The following is a 24909-nucleotide window of genomic DNA, read 5'->3' on the forward strand; positions in this document are numbered from 1 at the left end:
AGTGACCGAAAAAATCGTGGTTTTAATGGTAAAATGTAACTTTTCCACCCCTCCCCCCTCCCCTAATACATTTATTTACGTTTCCGCATATTTTTATGAAGGTTTGCTTATCTAAAAAATGGTATTTAACGATTTTTTCGGTCACTCAGTAAATCATCGTGAGTGGGGGGGGGCTATTTCAGTCTTTTACCATTATCCCCAACAAATTGGTGGTGTGGACGGCCGGTCAAAGCTACCTTGATCGCACGAACGTTTTGATAGAGGATAATAGCTGTGTAGAATTATTATCATCTGTCAGTATCTGTGGAATCACCCCATTAACAGAAAGGTATGCGCCCCGGTCTCTTAACGCTTAAGAGACCCGCCGCAGACAATTTCGGGTCTCTTAAGCGTTAAGAGACCTGGTTGCATACATTTTGCAATGGGGCAGTTTGTTTTTGTAAAATAGCAAAAAGCGCGCATTGTTTAGAAGTTGGTTTATTAGTGGATCCGCCTTTTTCACATCGCCACGAAGATGACTTTCGACAAATGGCTGCAAAGCATTAAAAAAGCGGAAAAAACATCTTCCGTGCTGGGCAATGTTCGTACAGTTTATTATCGGTTTCTAGATGGCCGGGAAATGTTTGAGGAATACAGTATAGAAACTGGTATGGTCCTAAAGCGTGCCTGGAAGGTAAAATCCAGGTTGATTCGAAAGGAAGAATGGGAAATTGAACTCGGTGACACAATATGTCCAAGTTTGGTTGAAACCGAACCTAATTTGAAGGAAGCTGAAACAGAACCAGTGGTATGGAAGAGAATAACTAGAAATTTTATCGAGTGGCGGATTAGAAATTTGCCGTATCCACTCGCTACCTATACAATCATCTGCAATGGAACTTCCAGGACTCTTACCATAAAAACATCGAATAGCAAATTTTTTAAGAAATTAGAAATTCCTGAGTTTCATCGTTGCATGTTTGAACCAAAACGAGAGGATTTAACCGTCAAACATCGTAATTCTACTTTAATATTATCTGTAAGAGCCCTATTGATCAATTTCTGTGCAATTTAAAATCATTTCCATATTTTATTTTCTAGTATAAGAAACCATTGGTTCTATTGGAGATGGAAAAGGCTATATTATTGGAACTGCAAGATTTGGACACTTTTGAACGCGTTTGTGTGTAGCCATGCGGAAAGATACCAATAGCTTCAACAAAGATTAAAGCGAAACTTATTGTAACCGAAATAAAAATATTTAATGGAAAAACGAAATACTTTCAAACAATATGTGACTCTTGATTTTTCACGAAAAAATAGTGCTGCACAATGTTAAACAGCCGGGACCGTGTTAAAAAATACAGCTTACTATTTTAACGGATTTTAAAATTAAAGTGGCCTTTAAAGAATCAACATTTGATAACCGAACACAGACCTAAATTGAAATAATGGAGATTGTGTCACAGTAAATCAATAGTACATTACGTACCATACGCATGCGTTATCAAAATTTGTGGTTTTTTTATCATCCCCCTATAGGAAAAATGCGTTCATTGTTTTGTGTTTCTCCCGTCACTGTCAATTTCTCGCTATTGCTCTGATTCTTAGTATCCGCGTCTCGCAATTTCGTCCTTTACATATTTCCTTTCGGTAGTTACACTGTGCGTAAAATAAGCGAAGAAGTGAGTGCGTTGTACAACTGTAAATTAATTTAGTTTCCAAATTATTCGTTCTATCATCTGGAATATTAGTGAGAATTCATGACGCATGTCGCATTCCATTTCGCATTCGTTTTAATTTTTTCTACTTGCAACCACTTAGATATCTTTTAATAATACACAATTAAGGAGGAACATCTTAATAAGCTGTTAAGATAATAATTTCCAAAGGCTTTCGTAATCTATTCAATGTTTATAATAAATTAAGCTCTTCCATAATGAATTCCGCATCGTATGATGATGTATTGAGGAAACCGGAAGAGATTTTTTATTCCACCTATGAACCGAGCAAGGAAGGTTGGTAAATAATATATGGTGTTAGCTATCAAAAATCAAAATTTTAATGTTTTAACATGGAACAAATTCACTAATAATGATATTTACGCTCTTATCTTTTCCAACTTCTTAAAATCGCCAAAAAATTACCCATCAATAATGATGCAGAAATATTGGAATATGCTGTTAAAATAGGTATCGATCCCGATAAAGAAACTTATTTAGTATATCTCGCACGTCAAGGGTTGTTGCATCCGTTACCTGAAAACTGGAAACCATGGTACGTGTTATACAATCAAACGTATAAAAACAAATATGTTTTTAAGTGATTGTCGGGGATTTAGAGATTTTAGAGCAACCACAATGCAAGTTTTTGTATCCGTTTTATTGCTCAAAGTCAAAGTTCAGTATTGTACGTAATGATTTGTAGTGATATTTTTTATATTAATAAGTTTTTGAAATCAACATGTACTTGTTAGGTATTTTTTCGAATCATTTTTTCAGTCATAAATGATAACATTTAACCTTTTTTATTTCTTGTTTAGCTATAGCAAACAAATTAAAGCATATTACTACTACGATCGCGCTACAAAAAAATCTCAATGGGAACATCCGATTGATGTACTATATCGTGCGAAAGTGACCGATGCCCGGAAAGCGGTTTCTTCAGATCACTGCAACTTAAATTCTCATACAAGCCTATTCCCATCTAAACAAACTCCTTTGTTTCCCCTTCCTGAGAATCGTGCTGAAAGTTCTGCAAGACGAACACAAGAGTTAGATGCAAGCACCTCTTTTACACAAAAAAACATACCATCAAATGAACAATGCCGGCATAATCAAGAACAAGGATTGCAGCTGATTGAAGCTGTTGATATGGATGAAATTGATTCGAACAAAGAAAACGATAGCCAAGAACCATTTCCCTTAAAACCTGAAAAGAGACATTCATCAATCGATGCAATTCCACAGGCACGAACAAATGAGAGTGCGATTTTGACAAAATCATTGGCCAATAGTTTGGTTTCATCCTTTCACGGTTTTGCGATAACTGGCTTAGGGTCGCAATATCTAAAATCCAACCAAAAACCGGGGATAGAAGATGCAGAGCAAATAAAGAAAACAGAATCGGAGGTGAAAGGAATACTAAGAGATTCAAATTTAACATATGTTCGCAGCAAAACTACTCTAAATGAAGAATCTGCATCTGATGAGAAAAAAAGTGTTCGTTTCGATTTTGATCACAAAACGGGACTCAAACCTAACGAGCCTGATTATATATACGGTTTGAGTAACAAACAGGTTCCTGGCTACCACAAGGGGAATGGCAACCATGTGGAAAGTACAGTCGAAGGCAATGAGAGCATAAAAAAAAAATCTGGTTTTGAGACATTCAACCAATCAAAGGAATTACAAACGGATGAACATGAAAACGGCGATATAGAAAAAACGATTCTTACAAGAACAGCGTCGACAGATTCGCCCAATATTGAGTGTAAAGGTATAATCTCATGCCAATATGAAAATATAACAAAAGGAGAATTGCACATGGAAGACAAGCTATGTGTTTCGTCACCTACAATAAAAAGTGATATGATGGACGAAATCGAAAAAGAATGCCAAAAGTACGACGTAATGCTTACTTCGGAAAAGGAACACCTAATTGAACAATACAAAAATAATGTCGAAGAGTTGAAAAAATATCATCTCTTTGAATTGAGCAAGCTGAAACAACATTATGGGGAACAGAATCTAAAGGAAATTGAAGCGTATAAGGAGACACTCAAACAGGATTTTGACCACACAGTAAAATCGCTAACAAACGAACATCGGGAAAAAATGAAAACATTGCAAAAGAATCACGACGAAATTTTACACGATCTTGAACGTGATTTAAAATTGGAAGAAGAACTCATTAAAAAAGAACATACAACAATGTTAACAGATATGAAACTAAAGGTATGCCACGAGCTTGAATTAGAAAAGCAGAGGATGCGGGAAATGGGCGAAGATCGTTTGTACGAAAAAATACGTTGCGAGAAACGTCTTCTTGAAGACAAGTATAAGTGTTTAAAGGAAAAGTACATTCGCTTAAAGTCAGATGTGCGCATCTCATTAGAACGACGAAAAAAAAGGCGAGAGATGCAGCAGGAACCGCAACTATATCAAAACATCCATAATAATGTATTGCTCAGCAACAGCTACGAAACGGACGAAAGGAGTATTTCGAATGCAGTTTTATATCCCAACCGAAAAGGGAAATCAGCTTCCAGGCTTGAGGTTGCAATGGCCGATATGTTATCTAGCAGTAATGTAGTCGCTTCTTCCATTCTTTCATCAAATAAAAAAAACACAGCTTCGTGTATGAAAAGAAATAATAATAGCAATAATAATAATAATAATAATAATAATAATAACGATAATAAAAGTAATCACATTAGATACAGTAATAATAGTATCAACAATAATTACAGTAGAACTGATTCATTCAGTATTGAGGACACGAGTCGAAGCGAAAGAACGATTTCAAAACAATGTCTGCAGTTACGCAAAATCTTCGAAAACGAACCGCGAGATGATAACTTAAAATCAGAATACGACAATGATACACCAAATGGAAAAAAGATCACATTCACCAATGAAAGCGTTATGAAAGGATTGGAAATTTCTAATAACTTACCAAAACGTAATTTCTCCAATAAAACTAATTGTAATTCAACCTCTAAGATGAATTCAACACAGGAGTATTCCACTCAAAAAAAGTCCTGCACGCCGCTAGAAAGTTTACGTGTTCAGTTCGAAAAACTGGAAGAACTTGAAGATCAAATACCAGATAATAATTATGATGGAACCTACCATTTACGATATCCATTCGTCAATAAGCATGTCGAAAACAATGATTCTCTTTGTCATGGTGAGGAGTGTTTCACTGACAAAAATGTAGAATGCCAACGAGCAAACAATGATATAAGCAGTGAGTTGGAATTTTTCAAACATCGAATTCATCTCGAACGTGACTCGGTCCAGCGCGCAAAAGAATCCTTGAAAATGCAAAAGGATTTTTTTTTAGTTAAAAAGAAAAACATGTTGCTCAAACACACGATAGAAAACGAACAAACTGTCGATGAAATCCTTAAGGTAAGTGCAATTATTAACCAGCTATTTTCGAATTTGCGACTGATTGCTTGTATTGTCGCTTTTCAGGAGCAACAGGAACTAATTGAAATGGAAATTTCATTGCATCGCACTCGGACATTGCTTAGTGAAAAGGTGATTCGTTTGCGCCATTTGGAAATCTCGTTTAATCATGTGATGGAAAAGGAGTTTCCATCACGAAAAGAAATGTCGACAAATGAAAGAACAATAGACACAATAAGTGACCAATCTTCTTATTCAAGCTCTAGTATTATAAATGTAACAGGTTTGGACCAACATCTCACAGCAAAGCCAATGATGCCTAAGAAGGCATATTCCCAAGACCATCCGATGTATTTGGAACATTTGCACATGGAAATACTAGACATCTGGAGTTTGCTAAGTAAGTATAATCAGACGAATCATCTAGAAACACTTGTACATTACATTTATTTTTATTTCTAATATTTTCTTAATCCTCTTAGATAGTTTTGAGGAAGTGAGGCACAGACACCCATCGAACGAAATTACAGCATCTTTAAGCCATGAAACTTCTTCTAATCTCAAGAAAGTATTGGGATACAATCTGGATATCAATATGCAACACCAACAACATCAACCGCAGCCTTACTCTTTGAACCTACTGGAAAAAACGCGTGACTTGAAAAGGTGGCTGCGAGATGCTAAAAGAGAGCATGAAAAGAATAAATCGAAATCCTTCCTTTGAATGTACCAATCCATGTAAAGATAGGATAGAAAGGAAATCAGGATAACTGCAAATGAGAACACATAGGCACGCGTACACAAGAAAATCTATAACTGTCATTGCTTTTACGTAATGCAAAACATTTTTGTCGGATAAAAGTTTAAAATCTTGCAAATTGTATACCATACCCAATGAGTTTAACACCGTCTGATCTGATGAAACCAACAAAATTGGTTTAGAAGGTACCCAAATAATATTGATTGAAGAAAAATGGTTCTTCCCTTTCCAGCTATCTTAAAGGACAGGAAGATGATAGTGATACACAAGGAATGTGCTATCTTCCTCTCTCTCTCTCTCTATTAGGATAGATGAAAACTTATATTTTACTCAATAAATGTTTCATATGTGTCATTAATAACTTTAATGTTCTTTATATGTACGTACGCCGAACAATCGCAAGATCGCTGGGCTGTAGTTTTTTTGTCATTAGTGTACAATTACGATTAGTGTGCGAAACGCGTCGCACCATTCTTGACGGAAACAGTGGTTAAAGCCAGTATAACAGCCTGTTTTTGATATGATACTCTTTATGGATTGAAGCCTAAAACACAAGTTCTTAATAGTCCTGCAATGCTCGCCAAAAATCAATGCATCAGAAAGAGCAGAATTTCTAGAATATAAAACCAGCGGATTTTTCCTCCTACTTGCAGTTTAAAAGAAAATTTGATTTGATTTTTGCAATTTCATTCAAAATTTTGCGTATTTTTCAATTCTTTCAGTGTTGGACTAACTTAACGGCCCGGTTGTAGAATAGAAATCGAACAATGTTTTTTTTATTTATCTTTTTTTCGTCTAGCAAATAAAAAACTTCCATTAAATTCTAACGTTTTGCGTGATGTCTCGTTTTCTAAAATTCGAGATCAGAAACGTTCGCGATGTTACCAGGCGTGGAGTCCCTAATAATAACGGCAGCGGTGGATGATATAGATTACAAACCGAGGTGGTGCAGCGCTTGATTTTGAACCACGTTAAACTCCATTGGCTCCAGTACCGAAAACTGGTTGGCACCGTATGAAACAGTACAGTAAGAGCGACCCAGTGCACAACCGTCTTCAGCACCAATGATTTTGATGCTTTTTTGGCACAAAAAAGCGACTTCGGCGTGAAAGCGGCGTGAAAGCTTCGTGTGCATTAAATCATAAAAAACACATTCTTTCATTAATTATCCTTCCACACACATAACTTCTTTCTCTTCACACATAACACATCTTTTTCCATGATGTAGCTTTCCGATGCACTTTTGCTGTCTTTACTTTATTTTTTATCGATATGATTACTTCGGTATTTGTTGTTTTCTACTGCTATGTATTTTTTATACTAATTTGATTTAGAATTGCATATAATTGCACATTATTTCTTAATTTTAGCACATCTTGACCATTGCCCCGAAAAGCTAGTGGCTATCTTAATTTTCATAGAAACAATATTGTCTTTTCTATACTTCTATCTGTGGTCTCTACTGCGTCAAAGGAAATATGTATTATTTTTGTTAAATTATTAAATGTACATCAATGCTAACTATGTGCAACAGTACGAAAAATTTTAACTTGAAAAATTACAATGGAGGATATACGCACTACACAGCGACATGATCACAAATAGAAACTTAAGATGCTGGAGAACTGGACGGATAACAGGCTTAACGAGCTACTCAGTGTGGCCTTCAAACTCACATGTGAATTGTTGCGGCAGTGTATCGGGCTTCTCCGCGTCGCCATGACCACTTGTTTGGGCGATACTATGAGAAAAAAGATTTATAACATTTTATTGTGAACATACCTCAAATGATACGGATACATTAAGTACCAAAATAATGAGCCATAACAATCTTAAATTAAAAATGTTATTCGATTTTCTGATCATAAGCATTGATGAATAAGGATTTTTACTTGAAATGCAATAGTTTAAATGGTACTCACCCTTATCAGAAGCTGTCCACTCTTCGTGTGCGGGTTTCGATAAGCGTATACTATCCAGGCAATACAAGCAAAGCATATTACTAGGAGAATCAACATCGAAACTAATAAGTTGCTGCTCGAAGAAGCATGATGCGGCTCGGAATGATATGTATGCACTTTATTCACATTGTCAATCTTCTCTATTGTCCTTTCCGTGCTAATAGTTTTAGACGATTCTGTTAAAACTTGTGTAGTTGCAGTTGCATTGTTATGTGAAGATAACTTGCGATAGTCGTGCGAGACATTATGGATATCAAATATGTGCGTCGTTATTTCAATAAGCTCGCCAAAATTGTTTCCTTTCTGCCCTATGGCCGGGCATTGGGTTTCATCGGAAATTATGGTTTTGTCGCATCCTGTAATAGTTAAACAAAAATTAATCTGAAAAATATCATCCAAAATAAAATCAGTTATAACAAAAACTGCATTGTTTTACCCTTCTGTATCCAATCTTGTCGCTTTCGATCGGTGCCAGTGGAACAACGATTAATGGTTGGACACCAGAGACACTAATAAGAATCACATAAATTAATGTAACCTAATGATTTTAACATCATTCCAGTTGGTTTTATATTTTTGATATACCTTAAAATCTGCCCCCACGTGCAAAATACAGGATCCACAGTCATTAAACGAAAAACAGGTAGGAAGCGCTGTAAGCGTAATAATTGTTCCATTTCGTACTTCCGATTGGCCAAAGTTTACCCTATGGTATTCGTAAATTGTTTTTTGTTTTGTCCCTTAAAAAATCAATAAATGTTTCAAAACAAAATAATTGAATTACTACTAAAGTGTTATTTTATATCTGTAAGTGTATTTAACCAAAAATATACTCACGTATGATCGTTTTGTCAATTATGTATGCATCTGAAAGTCCAATTTTTACTGGATGCTTGGTAGACGGGTTATCGATGATTTGTTGAATATCTATGGGAATTTTTTTGTATGCAAACACTATATCACCTGACTTATTCAACATTACACTAAATGTGAACGAGCCATTATTAGGTCGGTCTTGCAAAAAAACATTCTCCCATACTACAGTAAACGTTTGCCCTAAATAGAATTAGAAATAAGCATAAAAAATTAGACATAGAAATAAAGAAATATTTCATTCGAGTTGTAAAGTACATACCATCATCGCTATATTTAACAAACGATTTATCCGATAAAGCCGTATCAAAATTAGCCATTAATGGAGCAATATATTGAGTGGAGGCTAGCCAAGAATGAACGTAGTCTCCAGTATATAGGAATCCACCGCTTGCAATGGTAATATTCCGTATGGGAAATCCATAATAAGGAAAATCAAAGGATAATAGCATGGTCTGAAATATATATATATATATATATATAAATATATATATATATGATATAATATATATAAAATATGAAGAAGAAATTGATGAGGATAAACTATTGATGCATTTAAATTTATAAACTCAAGTGTTATCTAGCATTAAAAAAAACAAAAAAGGATTAGTAAAATACTAACCAAAAATCCTGTCATATATAATACTATAGTATTATTATTTTATAATATTTTTTCATATGCAATTGTATAAACTTTTAAGCACATTTTTAGAAACTGTTTGGTCAAGTTTTTTTTAAATATGAGAAGGGCCGAACCGTATGTTTGTTAGTTTGGTCAAATTGTAATTTATATATTCTTACAATGATATTTGATTATGTGTATGAGCAGAGCAATACGAAATATTGGATCAAAGCATTTCCTTGAATAGTAATACTAACCGTTGCTCGCCGATGCGAATTAGATAACAGCTTATTGATAGTAAGATTTTCAGCATGTTTCTGCCAAAATACGTCACTTATCTTACGATCGCTTGACCAAGAGCTCTTATAATATAGATGATTATCTTCAAATGATTTTGTAATGTTGTGTTCCTTCAAAGTATTGTTCATTTCTGCCTCGGAGGGCTCCGGCGAATCGAAGTTAATGGAATCGGTTATTTGATCATTTACAGCGGAGTTTTGAATTCGTGTCAGACTATTATTTACGTTACTTTCGTTTGTGGGAGGATCTTCCGTTTGTTGAATTCCTGGCTTCAATATTCCTTTAATGGTAGCTGTGGTTACAGAAGCAATATCCTCTTTGTGCTGTTCGGCTTCAATCTGAATATTATCAACACTGCTTAATCGAGCTGTTAGCTTTTTTCCGTTGAGGCTCTCATTTTGTAATTTTAACTTGGTTTGACTCATCTTATTCTGGTTTAAAGGCACTACTGAACGAGATAAAGGGTATGCATCCACAATGGTATCATTTAGCTTAATCGAGGACTCCATATCAGCTGTAATGTTCATTCCAGATAGATCGTTTTGTAAATATTTCCTCGGTTCTATAAAATATTTTTAAAAAAACATAGTTTATTATTGCTATAAATGCACTTGTTTATAATGAAAAAGAAAAACAATCCTTAAAACAATGTTGAAAAATATGTTGTTGATGTTGTTGATATAAAATTGTTGGAAGTTTCTTACCTTTAACACAGACAACGTATGGGATATGATATGAAAATGCGATTAGCGCAAGACATAATTTTACCCATGAGGCATCCATCATCGTTTCAAAATCCTTTGTATTGCTTTTACTGCATTCAATTTACTACGGGAAATAAATAAGCAGATAACCGTCAATTGATATTTTCCTTAATGTTTGAAATCAATTACACAATGATGATCAAGGTTCAAACAACAATACTGAACGCGTTAATTCGTTCGAACGTGTTCACAATTAAAAACATGAATAAAAGCCTTCAATTTCATCATTTAACTTTGTCCCGAAGCCGCTGCTCCAAAATGGAAATTGTTCCGATTTACTGCTGTGTCTGCATTGTTGCTCTGACGAAATGGTATTCTTTAATAACAGAAGGTTTTGAACACTAGCAAATAACATTAAACATTTTGGCTTCAAAAAAAAAGATCCTTAATCATAATTTCGCTTAGCCTGCATATATATTAATAGTCTGACGTCACAGACTAGTTGATCACTTTGATACTTTCACGGAAATTTCCTGAGATTGCCATTAACGAGTGTAAGAAACTTCACTGATCGACGAAGAAAACCGGCATCGTTTCATTAAAGAAAACGGTGAGGATGCAGAAATGTCACCTTTTTTTTGGAAATTTTGGAAACGATCGATTTGTTCGAGAATTTGGGATCGAGTTTTTTTAGATCGAGCTGCGCATTCCACACAAGTACCCCATTAACAAAATGTATGCAACCGGGTCTCTTAACGCTTAAGAGACCCACCGGCAGAACAATTTCGGTCTCTTAACATTAAGAGACCCGGTGCATAGCACTATACGGGTCGCTATACGGGTTGTTATACGGGTCGCAACCAACGCCGAACTGAGCAATGTGCGCGTTTACCACCGGAAACAAATACTTTGCGAAACAATTTAATGATTTTGCATTCTACCGCACATGATTTCAACACTGGATTTAGTGTAGTCTTAGATATTACTAAAGAAAATCATAAGAATGACGAAAGAAAGTTTTTCATCAAAGTCTTTTTATTTATTTTACTATACATTCTATTCAACTAGCTGGTATAAACAATGCATAATCAAATTTCAGGCCGAGTTCACAGCAGTAGCTACACGAGCTGCGCGCCCTTTTTGCAAAAAGCACTCACGAGGGGTCTGGGTAAAAGACTGAAATGGCCCCCCCCACTCACGGTGAGTTACTGAGTGACCGAAAAAATCGTTAAATACCATTTTTTAGATGGTAAAAGACTGAAATAGGCCCCCCACTCACGGTGAGTTACTGAGTGACCGAAAAATCGCTGTTTTACTGGTAAAATGTAACTTTTCTACCCCTCCCCCCTCCCCTAATACATTTATTTACGTTTTCGCATATTTTTATGAAGGTTTGCTTATCTAAAAAGTGGTAATTAACGATTTTTCCGGTCACTCAGTAACTCACCGTGAGTGGGGGGGCCTATTTCAGTCTTTTACCTTTTAGATAAGCAAACCTTCATAAAAATATGGGTAAAAGACTGAAATAGGCCCCCCCACTCACGGTGAGTTACTGAGTGACCGAAAAAATCGTTAAATACCACTTTTTAGATAAGCAAACCTTCATAAAAATATGTGGAAACGTAAATTAATGTATTAGGGGAGGGGGGAAGGGTGAAAAAACTACATTTTACCAATAAAACAACGATTTTTTCGGTCACTCAGTAACTCACCGTGAGTGGGGGGGCCTATTTCAGTCTTTTACCAAAATATGCAGAAACGTAAATAGGTAAAAGACTGAAATAGGTCCCCCCACTCACGGTGAGTTACTGAGTGACCGAAAAAATCGTTAAATACCACTTTTTAGATAAGCAAACCTTCATAAAAATATGCGGAAACGTAAATAAATGTATTAGGGGGGGGGGGGGGGGGGGGGGGGGGGGGGGTGGAAAAGTTACATTTTACCATTAAAACAACGATTTTTTCGGTCACTCAGTAACTCACCGTGAGTGGGGGGGCCTATTTCAGTCTTCCCGTATGCCAAAAATCACTCAACGTCACTCTTTCGGGTCGCTTATTGTTTAAGCGACCCGCTAAGCGACCCGATAAGCGACCCAACTTCGAGCAATCAAAAAAGGCCTTTTGCGCATGTATTGGTGTCATTTTCGACGCATTTTGCGATGGTGTGTGTGTCATCCTGCCGTATCGCTGTACCCCGTAGCCCCCCCCTCCCCCGCAAGCATATTTCGGATCGACATAAAGCATGCAAAAAACTATGATTTCAATTTCACCAACTTTATTCATAAGTGTTTTCACTAATCTAACATACAATTTTCATTTGTTAATCACTTCACGAAACACTGCACTTACACGCAACACTTTTCCGCTCTTCTGCTGCCTGCCCTTCGCGTTGCTTGTCGGAGCGCCAACTCCTTCTGAAAAAACACAAAACACGTACATTCACGTTGAAACACAACGCGATCACCACGATTCATACAAATAGCACTTAAATTACTTACCAGATCATACACGATCTCGCGGACGTCGTTGCTGCGGGTGATAAAAGCCTGCAAAGATAAGAAACCACCAAATATCCGAAAATTATGCGTATTTTTATGAAACTTACCGAGCGCACGATCACCGACGCTCCGGCCATCTTGAAGGCCGAAGAGAACTGATTCACAATTTTCTCTTCCTCCTTTTCTTTCGCCACCTTCGGATCGGGCTGTCTCGAAAGTTCGTTGGAATCACATAACACTTAAAAATGTTCAACATTGCATAAAAAAGTGTTGGAAATGCAATAAAATGCAATGTGATATGTTGTTTTTAACTCAATATTAGTTTTAACATAGTTTTGGTCGGTATTTCATGTATTATTAACGGAAAAACTTGTGGTTAAAAAAACACAGTTTCGTTTCTCGGAGAGACTCTTTCACGAACCTCACGATCGTTAGATCTGAGAGAGAGAACTCTCGCCGTCCCTTTCTCGCGCGGCCTTCGGTTATGGTTGCCTGAAAAGTTCCTAGATAGCTGATCACACCCGAAAATGCTAAACATTGCACAAAAAAGTGTTTTAAATCGGATGAATTGCAATGTTTCATATTATCAATAATTAAAAATGGTTTTTAAAAATGTTTTGAGCAGTTCTTGATGCATTTTTCAATGAAAAACCTGTTCTTCATTTTCATCACTCTGGGGAACTTTTCATCGCGCCTCAAACTCGATCGCACACAGTTGCATTCGCGGTGAGCACCACGTGTGCCGACACGGCAATGGTGAGACAGCACCAAAACAGCCATAGGAGCGAAAGAGACAGCATGTACTCGAAGGAAATATCCCTCTGCTTGAAAAAATATCCTTGTCATACGGGAATGTACGTGTTTTGTGTTTTTTCAGAAGGAGTTGGCGCTCCGACAAGCAACGCGAAGGGCAGGCAGCAGAAGAGCGGAAAAGTGTTGCGTGTAAGTGCAGTGTTTCGTGAAGTGATTAACAAATGAGAATTGTATGTTAGATTAATGAAAACGCTCATGAATAAAGTTGGTGAAATTGAAATCATAGTTGTTTGCATGCTTTATATTGATCCGAAATATGCTTGCGGGGGGGGGGGGGGGGGGGGGGCTACGGGGTACAGCGGTACGGCAGGATGACACACACACCATCGCAAAATGCGTCGAAAATGACACCAATACATGCGCAAAAGGGCTTTTTTGATTGCTCGAAGTTGGGTCGATTATCGGGTCGATTATGGGGTCGCGTAAACAATAATCGACCCGAAAGAGTGACGTTGAGTGATTTTTGGCATACGGGCGGGTTTTACCAGTAAAACAGCGATTTTTCGGTCACTCAGTAGCTCACCGTGAGTGGGGGACGCCAATTTCACGTACTCGATAGTTGTGGAATAACAGCTGTATTCTCGAAAACTTTGACTTATAAACCAAAAAAGATTGTAACTTCAAAGCGAATTGTGAGAAAAAAATTTGGCCGGCTTCCGGATTTTAATAGCGTCTATTATATTTTTAATTAAAACTGGGTCTTAGCAAAGGAAGAAGTTCACAACATGTCCAGAAAAGTTACTCTGGAGTGGAAGAAACGGGTGAAAACAGAATATATGAAAATACGGCAAAGCAAGCAACATAAAAAGGTAGACAACGTACGTAGTGCATGGAGTCGGAACCGGTAAGCGATATTAGGCGATTATAATTTACGTTGTATAGAAAAAAAAACAACTAGTTTGTTTTTAGGGAGAAACTGTTGTCCACCTTAGTAAAGGATAATCAAAATTGGGTTTCAACAAACGCTGCTTGGCATCAATGCGACGTTGGAAAATTACCACATGTGAAATGCATGAAAATCGCAATGGCTGCTGATCAGGATGGCAATCAGCAGTCAATTCCGATACGCGTTATTAATGCCGTAACACCGATACCAACTATGTACACATGGGCCCCAACGCAACAGAACTTTATGGTGGAAGACGAGACTGTTCTGCACAATATACCGTATATGGGGGACGAAGTTCTTGACCAAGACGGATCATTCATAGAAGAACTGATCAAAAATTATGATGGGAAAGTTCATGGTGACAAGGAAGGCAGTTTTATAGATGATGCCATATTCGTAGATTTGGTTCAGGCTCTTGTGCAGTACGCAGATAAAGATGCGGGGGCTTCTGCTGCAGATGACGAGAAAGTTAGAGCAAAAGCCCCGAACCACAAAGGATTTAACAGTAGTATTAAATGCGAAGAAGATGAGAAAAACCAAAAAAATCAAGAAAATAAGTATAAAGGTAACAATGTTGGCAACGCAGAACATAAAACGATAGCACAGCTTGCCACGGATTTGAGTTCGCATATGCCCATGGATGATAGGAAAGCCTTCCCAGATTCTATAGTTTTCCAAGCTATAAGTTCACAGTTTCCAGAAAGAGGAACCGCTGAAGAACTCCGGGACAAGTATATCGAATTGACGGAGCAAGTAGATCCCGAGCGTCCACCTGAGTGTACGCCCGACATAGATGGGGCTCGAGCTGAATCAGTTTTCCGTGAACAATCGATGCATTCTTTTCATACTCTTTTCTGTCGTCGATGTTTCAAATACGATTGTTTCCTGCATCGTGAGTATTGTTCCTATTGCAAGAACTTTTCAATACCCTTCATGAGACATGGTTCATACCCTTCTTTGGAACTAATCCCAAACTCTCCTGGGGCATAAAAAAAATGAAGATTCAATTAAAGATCCGTAAACGGGTAAGATCGTCAGTATTATATCTAATATTTTAAAATATTCTTAAATTATTTAAAAAGGGCTGCAAGCATACCATCCAGGTCCAAACTTTCAGAGACGTCGCTGGGCAGAATTTAAAGTTCCGAGCAAACCATGTAGCGACACATGTTTCTTACTCATGGTAAGCTTATTGTGTCGGTATAATTGCAAGTATTGAAATAATTTATTTTGTAAATCTTTTAATGTTTATATAATTTCTATTTTAAGGACGGTATGAAGGAAAAAATTCACATTGAAAAAAATTGTAGAATTCTTTCAACAGTTACTGATTCTGGAAATGAGGCTAGTTCTGAAGATAGCAACGACGATAGTCGTCACAGCAAAGACGTTCCCTACGCGAATCCGCCCAACAATGATGTGGGTGTATTCGGTCAGTGTACTGATAAACCATGGACTGGATCAGATAAATCCTTTTTTCGCGTCCTTCATAAAACCTTTTCGTTTAATTTTTGTGCGATTGCTGAGGCAATGATGATAAAAACCTGCCAACAAGTGTATAGATTTGCACTTCAAGAAGTAGGAGACGTAATGCCTATCGAACTCGCCAAAGATAATACACCACCAAGGAAAAAAAAGAAAAAGCAACGTCTCTGGGCAATGCACTACCGCAAAATTCAGCAACTAAAAAAAGAAAATTCTTATCATTTATACAATTACTCACCATGTGACCACACTGGTCCATGTGACGACAAATGCCCTTGTTATGCGAGATTCTGCGAAAAATTTTGCAACTGTAGCAGCGATTGTCAAATTCGATTCCCAGGGTGCCGTTGCAAGGCTCAATGCAATACCAAACAGTGTCCTTGCTATTTAGCTGTGCGCGAATGCGACCCAGATCTTTGTCAAACGTGTGGGGCAGAACATTACGATCTAAGCAAAATTACATGCAAAAATGTGAGCGTTCAGCGTGCTTTACGTGAGTATCTTATTTCTACCGCAATGATTTTCCAATCGTTTTCATAATTTTTAATCTTATTGTTCACAGATAAACATTTGCTAATGGCTCCTTCGGACGTTGCTGGATGGGGTATTTTTCTCAAAGAAAGTGTACAAAAAAATGAGTTTATTTCCGAGTATTGCGGAGAAATAATTTCCCAAGATGAAGCAGATCGTCGTGGAAAAGTATATGACAAATACATGTGCAGTTTTCTCTTCAATCTTAACAATGGTGATTATAGACAACGAAAGGAATGATAAAAGTTGCAAATAATAAGTTTATATTAACGTATATTTTCCTCATGTTTCCAGAGTATGTTGTAGATGCTACTCGTAAAGGTAATAAAATTCGTTTTGCCAACCATTCCATTAATCCTAATTGCTACGCCAAAGTTCTTGTGGTAAACGGAGATCATCGCATTGGCATATTTGCAAAACGAGCCATTCAATCGGGCGAAGAACTGTTTTTCGACTACCGGTACGGACCAACGGAGCAACTGAAATTCGTTGGCATAGAACGCGAGATGGAATTCTTATGAATAGTCTGCTGCTCTTTCATGTATCCCTAGTTTTCAAAATAAATAATCGACCTGGTTAGGTCCCAGTAGAACAGGTACGCCTGCGAGAACTCGAACTAGTCCAGATTGTACTGCTTGATGAACGGAATGCGGATGCAGTTGAGCGCCGCAAACAGTCAGCAACGGCCCGAGCTTTTCTGGTTCGTCAGCGGTTTGCCCTCATTCTCGATCTAGAGATAAAGCAGAGGGAGCTTCCGAGTGGTTTACGCGGACCGCTGAAACGATTTAGGCCCAACAGTACTCTGGTCGCTATGCTGAGGGAGATGGGTTGGTCCCGCTGGTTAAGTCAACAGCGCGTGGAGACCTGGATTCTCCAGGAAGAGCCTACTTTTCCGCAAAGCTGGCCCAGATGATCCTGCTAAAATGGAGAAGGGGACAACAGCGGGGCGTAAGTAATGGTTCTCTTCGTTCCGTTGCGTCTTTACTTACTTACTCCGTGTCAACACTTGCGACGCCGCTGAGTGGTAGAGGATAGCGCCAATCCCGGGTCCCGGGTTTCTTTCGACGCGACGCGGCGTGACCAGCCCATCTGGCCCGTTTCGACTGTCTATCCGAGCCCTGTTTCTACCGACTGTGAGCGCCCCCACGTTTACCTTTCTGTGCCTCTCCGTACGGTCGAGGGTCCCGCCATAAGCGTCCACCGAGTCAGCTGTTCTTCGAAGCGCCGTTATAACTCCAACGAGCGCGTGGTCGCAGCTGCGCGGTTCCAGGCCGACATTGCCAGCGTCATCAGTAGCCATGCGCCGATTAACGGTTTACTCGGCGTGTTTAGTAAACCGAGCTGCGTCCGGGTTCCATACATTGCCCTTATGGCCGAGTCTGCCGTTCTGGGTTCACGGGTGTTGCTGTCGTGGCCATGGCTCGCTGGCGCACTTTCACACTCGTTGAACGGACTTGGAGCGCACCGAACGGAAAGAGTCGAGTCGATAGGGTCGCTACAGTTGCATCAGTCGCTCTTTTCTTGACGTGTCAGGTACCCGCCAGTCATTGTAACTCCCATATTGAAAAGTTATGCGCCAGATGTAAGTTGAAAGTTTGAAGCGAATAATGCGAACACCTAAGGTTGAAGTTGCAGCTTAATGCCTCGAGTACGGACAAACTGACCATGGCCGAACTGGACCCTGACCCTAACCGATCCTGGAGGGTGGACGACGCTGGACTTTTTCAAACAGTTGTTTGTTCGCAGCAGCAGTGCAGGAAGCAGCTCGCAAAGGTACCAAACGCCCAAAAGTAACAAAAAGCTAATTTTTTACGTTTCCAGCTTTTACAGGAGACGAAATCCCAAGGGTAAAATCATGGAGTCCATCACCACGGGATTGCGGTCTTCCGGACAGAGTCGTGTACGGTTTCCTGAGCTGTCCGTTCAAACCAAGAATGTCGTTATCCCGGCAGAGGTTGCTAGTCGCACGGCTTCTCTAACTTTCTTCACTTTGTTGCTCTTCCACAGCCACCAAGAGTCACAGCACCTCCTCCTTAGCAACAAGTGCAGCACCTCAGGGAGCAGCTCATCTTCATGAGGCTCATGGGAGCAGCTCGAACAAGAGCTGGTTTTCTTGCCCGTGTGGCCTTGCTGTTCACCGAAATACTTTCAGCTGGGCGCCTTCACCTTCAGTACTGGGACGTTTTCTCAAAGTCAGCCGCCGGCACCGGGCGTACCACCGAAACTATCAGAGCTGGTTGCGTTCGTTTCGTCTGGGAACCTCAGCAAGCAATTAACAGCAAGAGCGGCCGGCGCTCTTCGAGTGGGTGTAGATAGGGAGGAACGGCGTACTGGGCGACGAAGAAAATCGGCCGAGTTATAGACGTTTAAGTAGTTAGTTTCTAGTGAGGTAGGTAGGTAGTTAGTTCGTGAGGTTGTTTTAAGGAAATTATCAGTGTAAGGTTTACGAAAACAACCTAAAAGCAAGGACGAAGTTAGGAAAATGAACAGCTAGGCTATTGGCCGCTCCGCATTGAGCCGCCACAACTTTGCTAGAGGAACCTGAGTGACCAAAACTTCGCGCCTGTGTACAGGAATTACATAGGTATTGCAGAAAGATTGCTGGGTAGTTTCGGAACATGGTTGATAATAGCCCATTCAGATTTGCAGCTGTCGCGACACTTGCTTTTGCATTTGGGAGATGAAGCAAGACTTCATGGAAGCACAGAGAAGAACTCAACGCACAGGTTCGAGGACAGTTTTACTGTGTTGAAGGAGATAGCATATACCAGTTCCGAGAATCCGGTCCGTGCCATAGCAGAATACACCATTAAAAGGACATTTGAAGCCCCTTCCCCATATTCTTATTTTCAAAATCACGGGGAAAGGGTTACTCTTTACATGAAAAATATACTATTTCCAACAAACCCAATTATAGCTGGATTTTAACGAGGAATTTTGAGCTGGTGAAAGTCGTATCCATAAACGAACGCACAAAAATGATAACAGAAAGAAACACTTTTCCGCCCCACTTTTGCACAGCGAACAACGGCGGGAGTTGGGAAACAACTTAAATTCATTCCCAGCTCCTTTTTCTTCTTCTTCTATATACAAACTAGCTGCCCCGACAGACTTCGTACTGTCTTTGATCGGTCGTGGGTTTATCGTAAACGTTAAGTTCAAATGCTGTGTATTTAACGGCATTACAATACGACACACTTGATCCATTTTTCCCCGGTATTCAGCTTACGATGATTTAAATAGTCACATGGTAGATCATAACTAAAAGCACCGCACTTCAAATTAACTCAAACGTCGATCGATCAGATCGAGGGTCTTTCTTTTCTCTCGGGCATTCTCGGTGATCATTCCAATCGCAAGTTGTTCTTGATAGATAGGATATGTTGGTATTGCTTTCTATTACTATTCGGTTACTGCTGCTTTATATGTTTGTGCATGCAATTCCGATCGTTTACCATTCATAATCCGATACGTTGAAAATTGTCAATGATAAGAGGCACGTAAATCAATAGTCGAAAATTAATATAATTCTTGATCAATTAAAATATTTCGCAACTGAATAAGTTTTTGTTATTGTTTCATGTAAATTGATTTGTGAAAATTAAAGCAACTTCTTAATTAACTCATGACTTAACTAAACTTAAGGAATTGTTAAAATTTAAACCAACAATAGACATACCAATAAAAAATGGTAACGCAGCATTGCCGGTCCCATGGTTATCATTCCACCCTAGCCGGGCTCCCTTTCTCTCTCTCTCTCTCTCTCTCTCTCTCTCTCTCTCTCTCTCTCTCTCTCTCTCATGTATTGGTCTCATTTTTAAAATTATTATTCATGAATTAAACGCAACTATCTAACCTTCCCACCCCTCACTCTGCTCTGCAAGATGTACGGAATGGAGGGTGGTGATGGTGGATAGGTGAAAGAAGCAAGTAAAAGAGTATTAAGTGAATCCAATCGATTTAGAGACCATCAAAACCTAGGAAACGATACCCATATTGCCCTAGGACGTATTTTAAGGATTGGGGTTGTATGGAAGCTCCCCTTTCCCCTCATCCGATGTAGACCAAATTTTGTCCCATAGTTTCTCAGATGACCATCAACAATTGTGCAAGTTTTAATGGTATTCGGTTCATAACTCGCGGAATAATGAATGTTTTTAACAATCAAGTGTTAGAGAAGGGCATGAAGGAAGGGAGCGGGGGGTTTCTAACCATGCCTATAGCACTCACCGGCCCCAAAAACCCCCACATACCAAATTTGGAGTCAATCGGTCCAGTAGTTTCGGAGTCTATACCGGACATCCGGACAGACACATTCATTTTTATATATATAGAAGAAGAAGAAGAAGATTGTAGTAAATTCTGCCGCTTGAAAGGGATGCAATATGCCGCAGACGTAAGCGCGAGCGAGAAAACAAATTCCGCTTTTTCTGCCACCTCGAATTGAGAGAGGAGAGCGCTCGTCAGTGCGAAGCGCGCGAGAGCAAAACGAAACGCGCTGTGGAGAAATCGCGCGGGCAACTTTGATTTTCTGCGCAATGGGGAACGGAAAAATGCATCGATTTGCTGCCCGAAAATTGATTTAAAAAGCTATTTTACTGATAGACACGAAATACACTATATGAGATTGGAAAAAATAACTCCAGCTGGAACCGTAAAGTGCGAAACAGAAAAAAAATCCTCCGTGACGAAAAGAGCGCGAAGCGCTCGAGAAAGGGAAGAAATTCGTCTCGAACCAAAATAGGATAGAACCATTGTGTTTACCGATTTTCCCATCCAAGAGGGGGGCAGCTCGGTGGCGCGTTCCAAGACATCGCGTAGCACATGATCGTTACGTTAAGCCGCTGACCGCGTAACGGTTGCCGATGCGAAATGAGACAGGCAGCCACTCACTGGACTCGCTGAATGCGCCAGAATGAATCCGCGGTCTTTAGCCACCAGCCACCACTCTTTAGAATGATCAGAATGGGATCGCTCATTGCAACACATCGTGCCAGATTTTATCCAGCGAAACGAAGGCTATGCAACTTGGACTGGGAAAGTGGCGGGTCGCTTTTCCTTGATGTACCTGAAATCACACCTGGACCTGGACATGGTAGAAGCTGTTTTTGCTCGAGATCGTCCTTGGCAATCGAAGTGCAGCCGACAGGTGTATGATCAAACGCGGATGGAACGCTTCTGTGCTGGCAATGGTTTGTCTGTTGAACCTTGCCGGCCTGGCAAGTCACCGGAAAAATGTGTGCCTAATCGCTATCCATGGTTACACGCGGTCAGAGGAATGGTTTACTGTCCGACTGTCTCTATTCCTGATCAAAATATCATCGCTCCTTGCAACACATCGTGCCAGATTTTGTCATAGCGAAACGAAGGCTATGCAACCTGGGCTGTGGAGAGGAAAGTGGCGGGTCTCATTTCCTTGGTGGACATGAAATCACCTGGACCTGGAAATGGAAGAAGCTGTTCTTGCTCGAGATCGCCCTTGGCAATCAAAGTGCAGCCTACAGGTGGCCTGGCAAGTCACCGGAAAAATGGTGGCTTAATCGCTATCAATGGCACCGTGGAGGAGCACCAACAAAACCTGAAAATGGTCCGCAAATGGCATGCGCTGTTAGTGGTTTTTGAGTGTCACCTCACAGCAGGTAAAACCCAACCTTATGATGAATCCGAATGGGATCGCTCATTGCAACACATCGTGCCAGATTTTGTCATAGCGAAACGAAGGCTATGCAAACTGGGCTGTGGAGAGGAAAGTGGCGAGTCTCATTTCCTTGGTGGACATGAAATCACCTGGACCTGGAAAAGGAAGAAGCTGTTCTTGCTTGAGATCGCGCTTGGCAATCAAAGTGCAGCCTACAGGTGGCCTGTCAAGTCACCGGAAAAATGGTGACTTCATCGCTATCAATGGCACCGTGGAGGAGCACCAACAAAACCTGAAAATGGTCCGCAAATGGCATGCGCTGTTAGTGGTTTTTGAGTGTCACCTCACAGCAGGTAAAACCCAACCTTATGATGAATCCGAATGGGATCGCTCATTGCAACACATCGTGCCAGATTTTGTCATTGCGAAACGAAGGCTATGCAACCTGGGCTGTGGAGAGGAAAGTGGCGAGTCTCATTTCCTTGGTGGACATGAAATCACCTGGACCTGGAAATGGAAGAAGCTGTTCTTGCTTGAGATCGCGCTTGGCAATCAAAGTGCAGCCTACAGGTGGCCTGGCAAGTCACCGGAAAAATGGTGACTTCATCGCTATCAATGGCACCGTGGAGGAGCGGCCAACAGAACCTGGAAATGGTCCGCAAATGGCATGAGCTGTTAGGGGCTTTTGAGTGTCACCTCACAGCAGGTAAAACCCAACCTTATGATGAATCCGAATGGGATCGCTCATTGCAACACATCGTGCCAGATTTTGTCATTGCGAAACGAAGGCTATGCAACCTGGGCTGTGGAGAGGAAAGTGGCGAGTCTCATTTCCTTGGTGGACATGAAATCTCCTGGACCTGGAAATGGAAGAAGCTGTTCTTGCTTGAGATCGCGCTTGGCAATCAAAGTGCAGCCTACAGGTGGCCTGGCAAGTCACCGGAAAAATGGTGACTTCATCGCTATCAATGGCACCGTGGAGGAGCGGCCAACAGAACCTGGAAATGGTCCGCAAATGGCATGAGCTGTTAGGGGTTTTTGAGTGTCACCTCACAGCAGGTAACACCCAACCTTATGATGAATCCGAATGGGATCGCTCATTGCAACACATTGTGCCAGATTTTGTCATAGCGAAACGAAGGCTATGCAAACTGGGCTGTGGAAAGGAAAGTGGCGAGTCTCATTTCCTTGGTGGACATGAAATCACCTGGACCTGGAAATGGAAGAAGCTGTTCTTGCTTGAGATCGCACTTGGCAATCAAAGTGCAGCCTACAGGTGGCCTGGCAAGTCACCGGAAAAATGGTGACTTCATCACTATCAATGGCACCGTGGAGGAGCGGCCAACAGCATGAGCTGTTAGGGGTTTTTGAGTGTCACCTCACAGCAGGTAAAACCCAACCTTATGATGAATCCGAATGGGATCGCTCATTGCAACACATCGTGCCAGATTTTGTCATTGCGAAACGAAGGCTATGCAACCTGGGCTGTGGAAAGGAAAGTGGCGGGTCTCATTTCCTTGGTGGACATGAAATCTCCTGGACCTGGAAATGGAAGAAGCTGTTCTTGCTTGAGATCGCGCTTGGCAATCAAAGTGCAGCCTACAGGTGGCCTGGCAAGTCACCGGAAAAATGGTGACTTCATCGCTATCAATCGCACCGTGGAGGAGCGGCCAACAGAACCTGGAAATGGTCCGCAAATGGCATGCGCTGTTAGGGGTTTTTGAGTGTCACCTCACAGCAGGTAACACCCAACCTTATGATGAATCCGAATGGGATCGCTCATTGCAACACATCGTGCCAGATTTTGTCATTGCGAAACGAAGGCTATGCAAACTGGGCTGTGGAAAGGAAAGTGGCGGGTCTCATTTCCTTGGTGGACATGAAATCACCTGTACCTGGAAATGGAAGAAGCTGTTCTTGCTTGAGATCGCGCTTGGCAATCAAAGTGCAGCCTACAGGTGGCCTGGCAAGTCACCGGAAAAATGGTGACTTCATCGCTATCAATGGCACCGTGGAGGAGCGGCCAACAGAACCTGGAAATGGTCCGCAAATGGCATGCGCTGTTAGGGGTTTTTGAGTGTCACCTCACAGTAGGTAAAACCCAACCTTATGATGAATCCGAATGGGATCGCTCATTGCAACACATCGTGCCAGATTTTGTCATTGCGAAACGAAGGCTATGCAACCTGGGCTGTGGAGAGGAAAGTGGCGAGTCTCATTTCCTTGGTGGACATGAAATCACCTGGACCTGGAAATGGAAGAAGCTGTTCTTGCTCGAGATCGCCCTTGGCAATCAAAGTGCAGCCTACAGGTGGCCTGGCAAGTCACCGGAAAAATGGTGGCTTAATCGCTATCAATGGCACCGTGGAGGAGCGTCCAACAGAACCTGGAAATGGTCCGCAAATGGCATGCGCTGTTAGGGGTTTTTGAGTGTCACCTCACAGTAGGTAAAACCCAACCTTATGATGAATCCGAATGGGATCACTCATTGCAACACATCGTGCCAGATTTTGTCATAGCGAAACGAAGGCTATGCAACCTGGGCTGTGGAGAGGAAAGTGGCGGGTCTCATTTCCTTGGTGGACATGAAATCACCTGGACCTAGAAATGGAAGAAGCTGTTCTTGCTCGAGATCGCCCTTGGCAATCAAAGTGCAGTCTACAGGTGGCCTGGCAAGTCACCGGAAAAATGGTGACTTCATCGCTATCAATGGCACCTTGG

General features: G+C 40.5%; 5 protein-coding genes across 11 annotated transcripts; 3 read left to right on the forward strand and 2 right to left on the reverse strand.

The window, feature by feature from the left end:
- Positions 1-313: 313 nt before the first annotated feature.
- On the forward strand, positions 314-1257 carry LOC125954118 (protein DPCD). Its single transcript, XM_049684143.1, has 2 exons — positions 314-1018; positions 1081-1257. The coding sequence occupies exons 1-2, from the start codon at positions 515-517 to the stop codon at positions 1168-1170; spliced, it is 594 nt and encodes a 197-aa protein (XP_049540100.1). The 5' UTR covers positions 314-514; the 3' UTR covers positions 1171-1257.
- A 120-nt stretch (positions 1258-1377) lies between these two features.
- Positions 1378-6815, forward strand: LOC125954107 (uncharacterized protein MAL13P1.304). Of its 3 annotated transcripts, XM_049684119.1 has the most exons (6): positions 1378-1664; positions 1804-1997; positions 2145-2256; positions 2522-5114; positions 5181-5514; positions 5597-6815. In XM_049684119.1, the coding sequence occupies exons 2-6, from the start codon at positions 1919-1921 to the stop codon at positions 5836-5838; spliced, it is 3360 nt and encodes a 1119-aa protein (XP_049540076.1). In that variant the 5' UTR covers positions 1378-1664; positions 1804-1918; the 3' UTR covers positions 5839-6815. The 3 variants fall into 3 exon arrangements, with proteins under 3 accessions (XP_049540076.1, XP_049540075.1, XP_049540077.1); XM_049684118.1 differs by having other exon boundaries at positions 1378-1997; XM_049684120.1 differs by lacking the exon at positions 5597-6815 and having other exon boundaries at positions 1378-1997; positions 5181-5246; positions 5375-5471.
- Positions 6816-7099: 284 nt separating this feature from the next.
- LOC125954114 (plexin domain-containing protein 2) lies at positions 7100-11058 on the reverse strand. 2 transcript variants are annotated; one of them, XM_049684137.1, is made up of 9 exons: positions 10966-11058; positions 10335-10458; positions 9588-10192; positions 8971-9163; positions 8673-8891; positions 8421-8575; positions 8272-8344; positions 7797-8191; positions 7100-7615 (listed from the first exon to the last, which is right to left on the reverse strand). In XM_049684137.1, the coding sequence occupies exons 2-9, from the start codon at positions 10414-10416 to the stop codon at positions 7547-7549; spliced, it is 1791 nt and encodes a 596-aa protein (XP_049540094.1). In that variant the 5' UTR covers positions 10417-10458; positions 10966-11058; the 3' UTR covers positions 7100-7546. The 2 variants fall into 2 exon arrangements, with proteins under 2 accessions (XP_049540094.1, XP_049540093.1); XM_049684136.1 differs by having other exon boundaries at positions 10859-11051.
- A 3211-nt stretch (positions 11059-14269) lies between these two features.
- Positions 14270-17309, forward strand: LOC125954110 (histone-lysine N-methyltransferase E(z)). 2 transcript variants are annotated; one of them, XM_049684128.1, is made up of 6 exons: positions 14270-14489; positions 14555-15426; positions 15617-15717; positions 15804-16512; positions 16582-16764; positions 16845-17309. In XM_049684128.1, exons 1-6 carry the CDS (start codon positions 14371-14373, stop codon positions 17069-17071), a joined length of 2211 nt encoding a protein of 736 aa, XP_049540085.1. In that variant the 5' UTR covers positions 14270-14370; the 3' UTR covers positions 17072-17309. The 2 variants fall into 2 exon arrangements, with proteins under 2 accessions (XP_049540085.1, XP_049540086.1); XM_049684129.1 differs by having other exon boundaries at positions 14356-14489; positions 14544-15426.
- An 11-nt stretch (positions 17310-17320) lies between these two features.
- LOC125954119 (uncharacterized) lies at positions 17321-17850 on the reverse strand. Of its 3 annotated transcripts, none has more exons than XM_049684146.1 (2): positions 17540-17850; positions 17321-17468 (listed from the first exon to the last, which is right to left on the reverse strand). In XM_049684146.1, exons 1-2 carry the CDS (start codon positions 17848-17850, stop codon positions 17435-17437), a joined length of 345 nt encoding a protein of 114 aa, XP_049540103.1. In that variant the 3' UTR covers positions 17321-17434. The 3 variants fall into 3 exon arrangements, with proteins under 3 accessions (XP_049540103.1, XP_049540102.1, XP_049540101.1); XM_049684145.1 differs by having other exon boundaries at positions 17355-17465; positions 17544-17850; XM_049684144.1 differs by having other exon boundaries at positions 17362-17468; positions 17544-17850.
- Positions 17851-24909: the final 7059 nt, after the last annotated feature.

The sequence above is a fragment of the Anopheles darlingi genome, chromosome 3 (genome assembly GCF_943734745.1).
Source record: "Anopheles darlingi chromosome 3, idAnoDarlMG_H_01, whole genome shotgun sequence".
In the NCBI taxonomy this organism is placed as follows: Eukaryota; Metazoa; Arthropoda; class Insecta; order Diptera; family Culicidae; genus Anopheles; species Anopheles darlingi.

Excerpts from the sequence above, each read along its gene's own strand:
- LOC125954118 (XM_049684143.1), top strand. The coding sequence starts at position 515 with ATGACTTTCGACAAATGGCTGCAAAGCATTAAAAAAGCGGAAAAAACA. Across the intron at positions 1,019-1,080 it reads ATTCTACTTTAATATTATCT|TATAAGAAACCATTGGTTCT; the intron begins GTAAGAGCCCTA and ends TTTATTTTCTAG.
- LOC125954107 (XM_049684118.1), top strand. The coding sequence starts at position 1,919 with ATGAATTCCGCATCGTATGATGATGTATTGAGGAAACCGGAAGAGATT. Across the intron at positions 5,115-5,180 it reads CTGTCGATGAAATCCTTAAG|GAGCAACAGGAACTAATTGA; the intron begins GTAAGTGCAATT and ends GTCGCTTTTCAG. Across the intron at positions 5,515-5,596 it reads AGACATCTGGAGTTTGCTAA|ATAGTTTTGAGGAAGTGAGG; the intron begins GTAAGTATAATC and ends TAATCCTCTTAG.
- LOC125954114 (XM_049684137.1), bottom strand. The coding sequence starts at position 10,416 with ATGATGGATGCCTCATGGGTAAAATTATGTCTTGCGCTAATCGCATTT. Across the intron at positions 10,193-10,334 it reads ATACGTTGTCTGTGTTAAAG|AACCGAGGAAATATTTACAA; the intron begins GTAAGAAACTTC and ends AATATTTTATAG. Across the intron at positions 7,616-7,796 it reads GTGGACAGCTTCTGATAAGG|TATCGCCCAAACAAGTGGTC; the intron begins GTGAGTACCATT and ends TTTTTCTCATAG.
- LOC125954110 (XM_049684128.1), top strand. The coding sequence starts at position 14,371 with ATGTCCAGAAAAGTTACTCTGGAGTGGAAGAAACGGGTGAAAACAGAA. Across the intron at positions 14,490-14,554 it reads AGTGCATGGAGTCGGAACCG|GGAGAAACTGTTGTCCACCT; the intron begins GTAAGCGATATT and ends GTTTGTTTTTAG. Across the intron at positions 16,513-16,581 it reads GAGCGTTCAGCGTGCTTTAC|ATAAACATTTGCTAATGGCT; the intron begins GTGAGTATCTTA and ends TATTGTTCACAG.
- LOC125954119 (XM_049684144.1), bottom strand. The coding sequence starts at position 17,850 with ATGGCTACTGATGACGCTGGCAATGTCGGCCTGGAACCGCGCAGCTGC. Across the intron at positions 17,469-17,543 it reads GTCGCAAGTGTTGACACGGA|CAGGATCATCTGGGCCAGCT; the intron begins GTAAGTAAGTAA and ends TCTCCATTTTAG.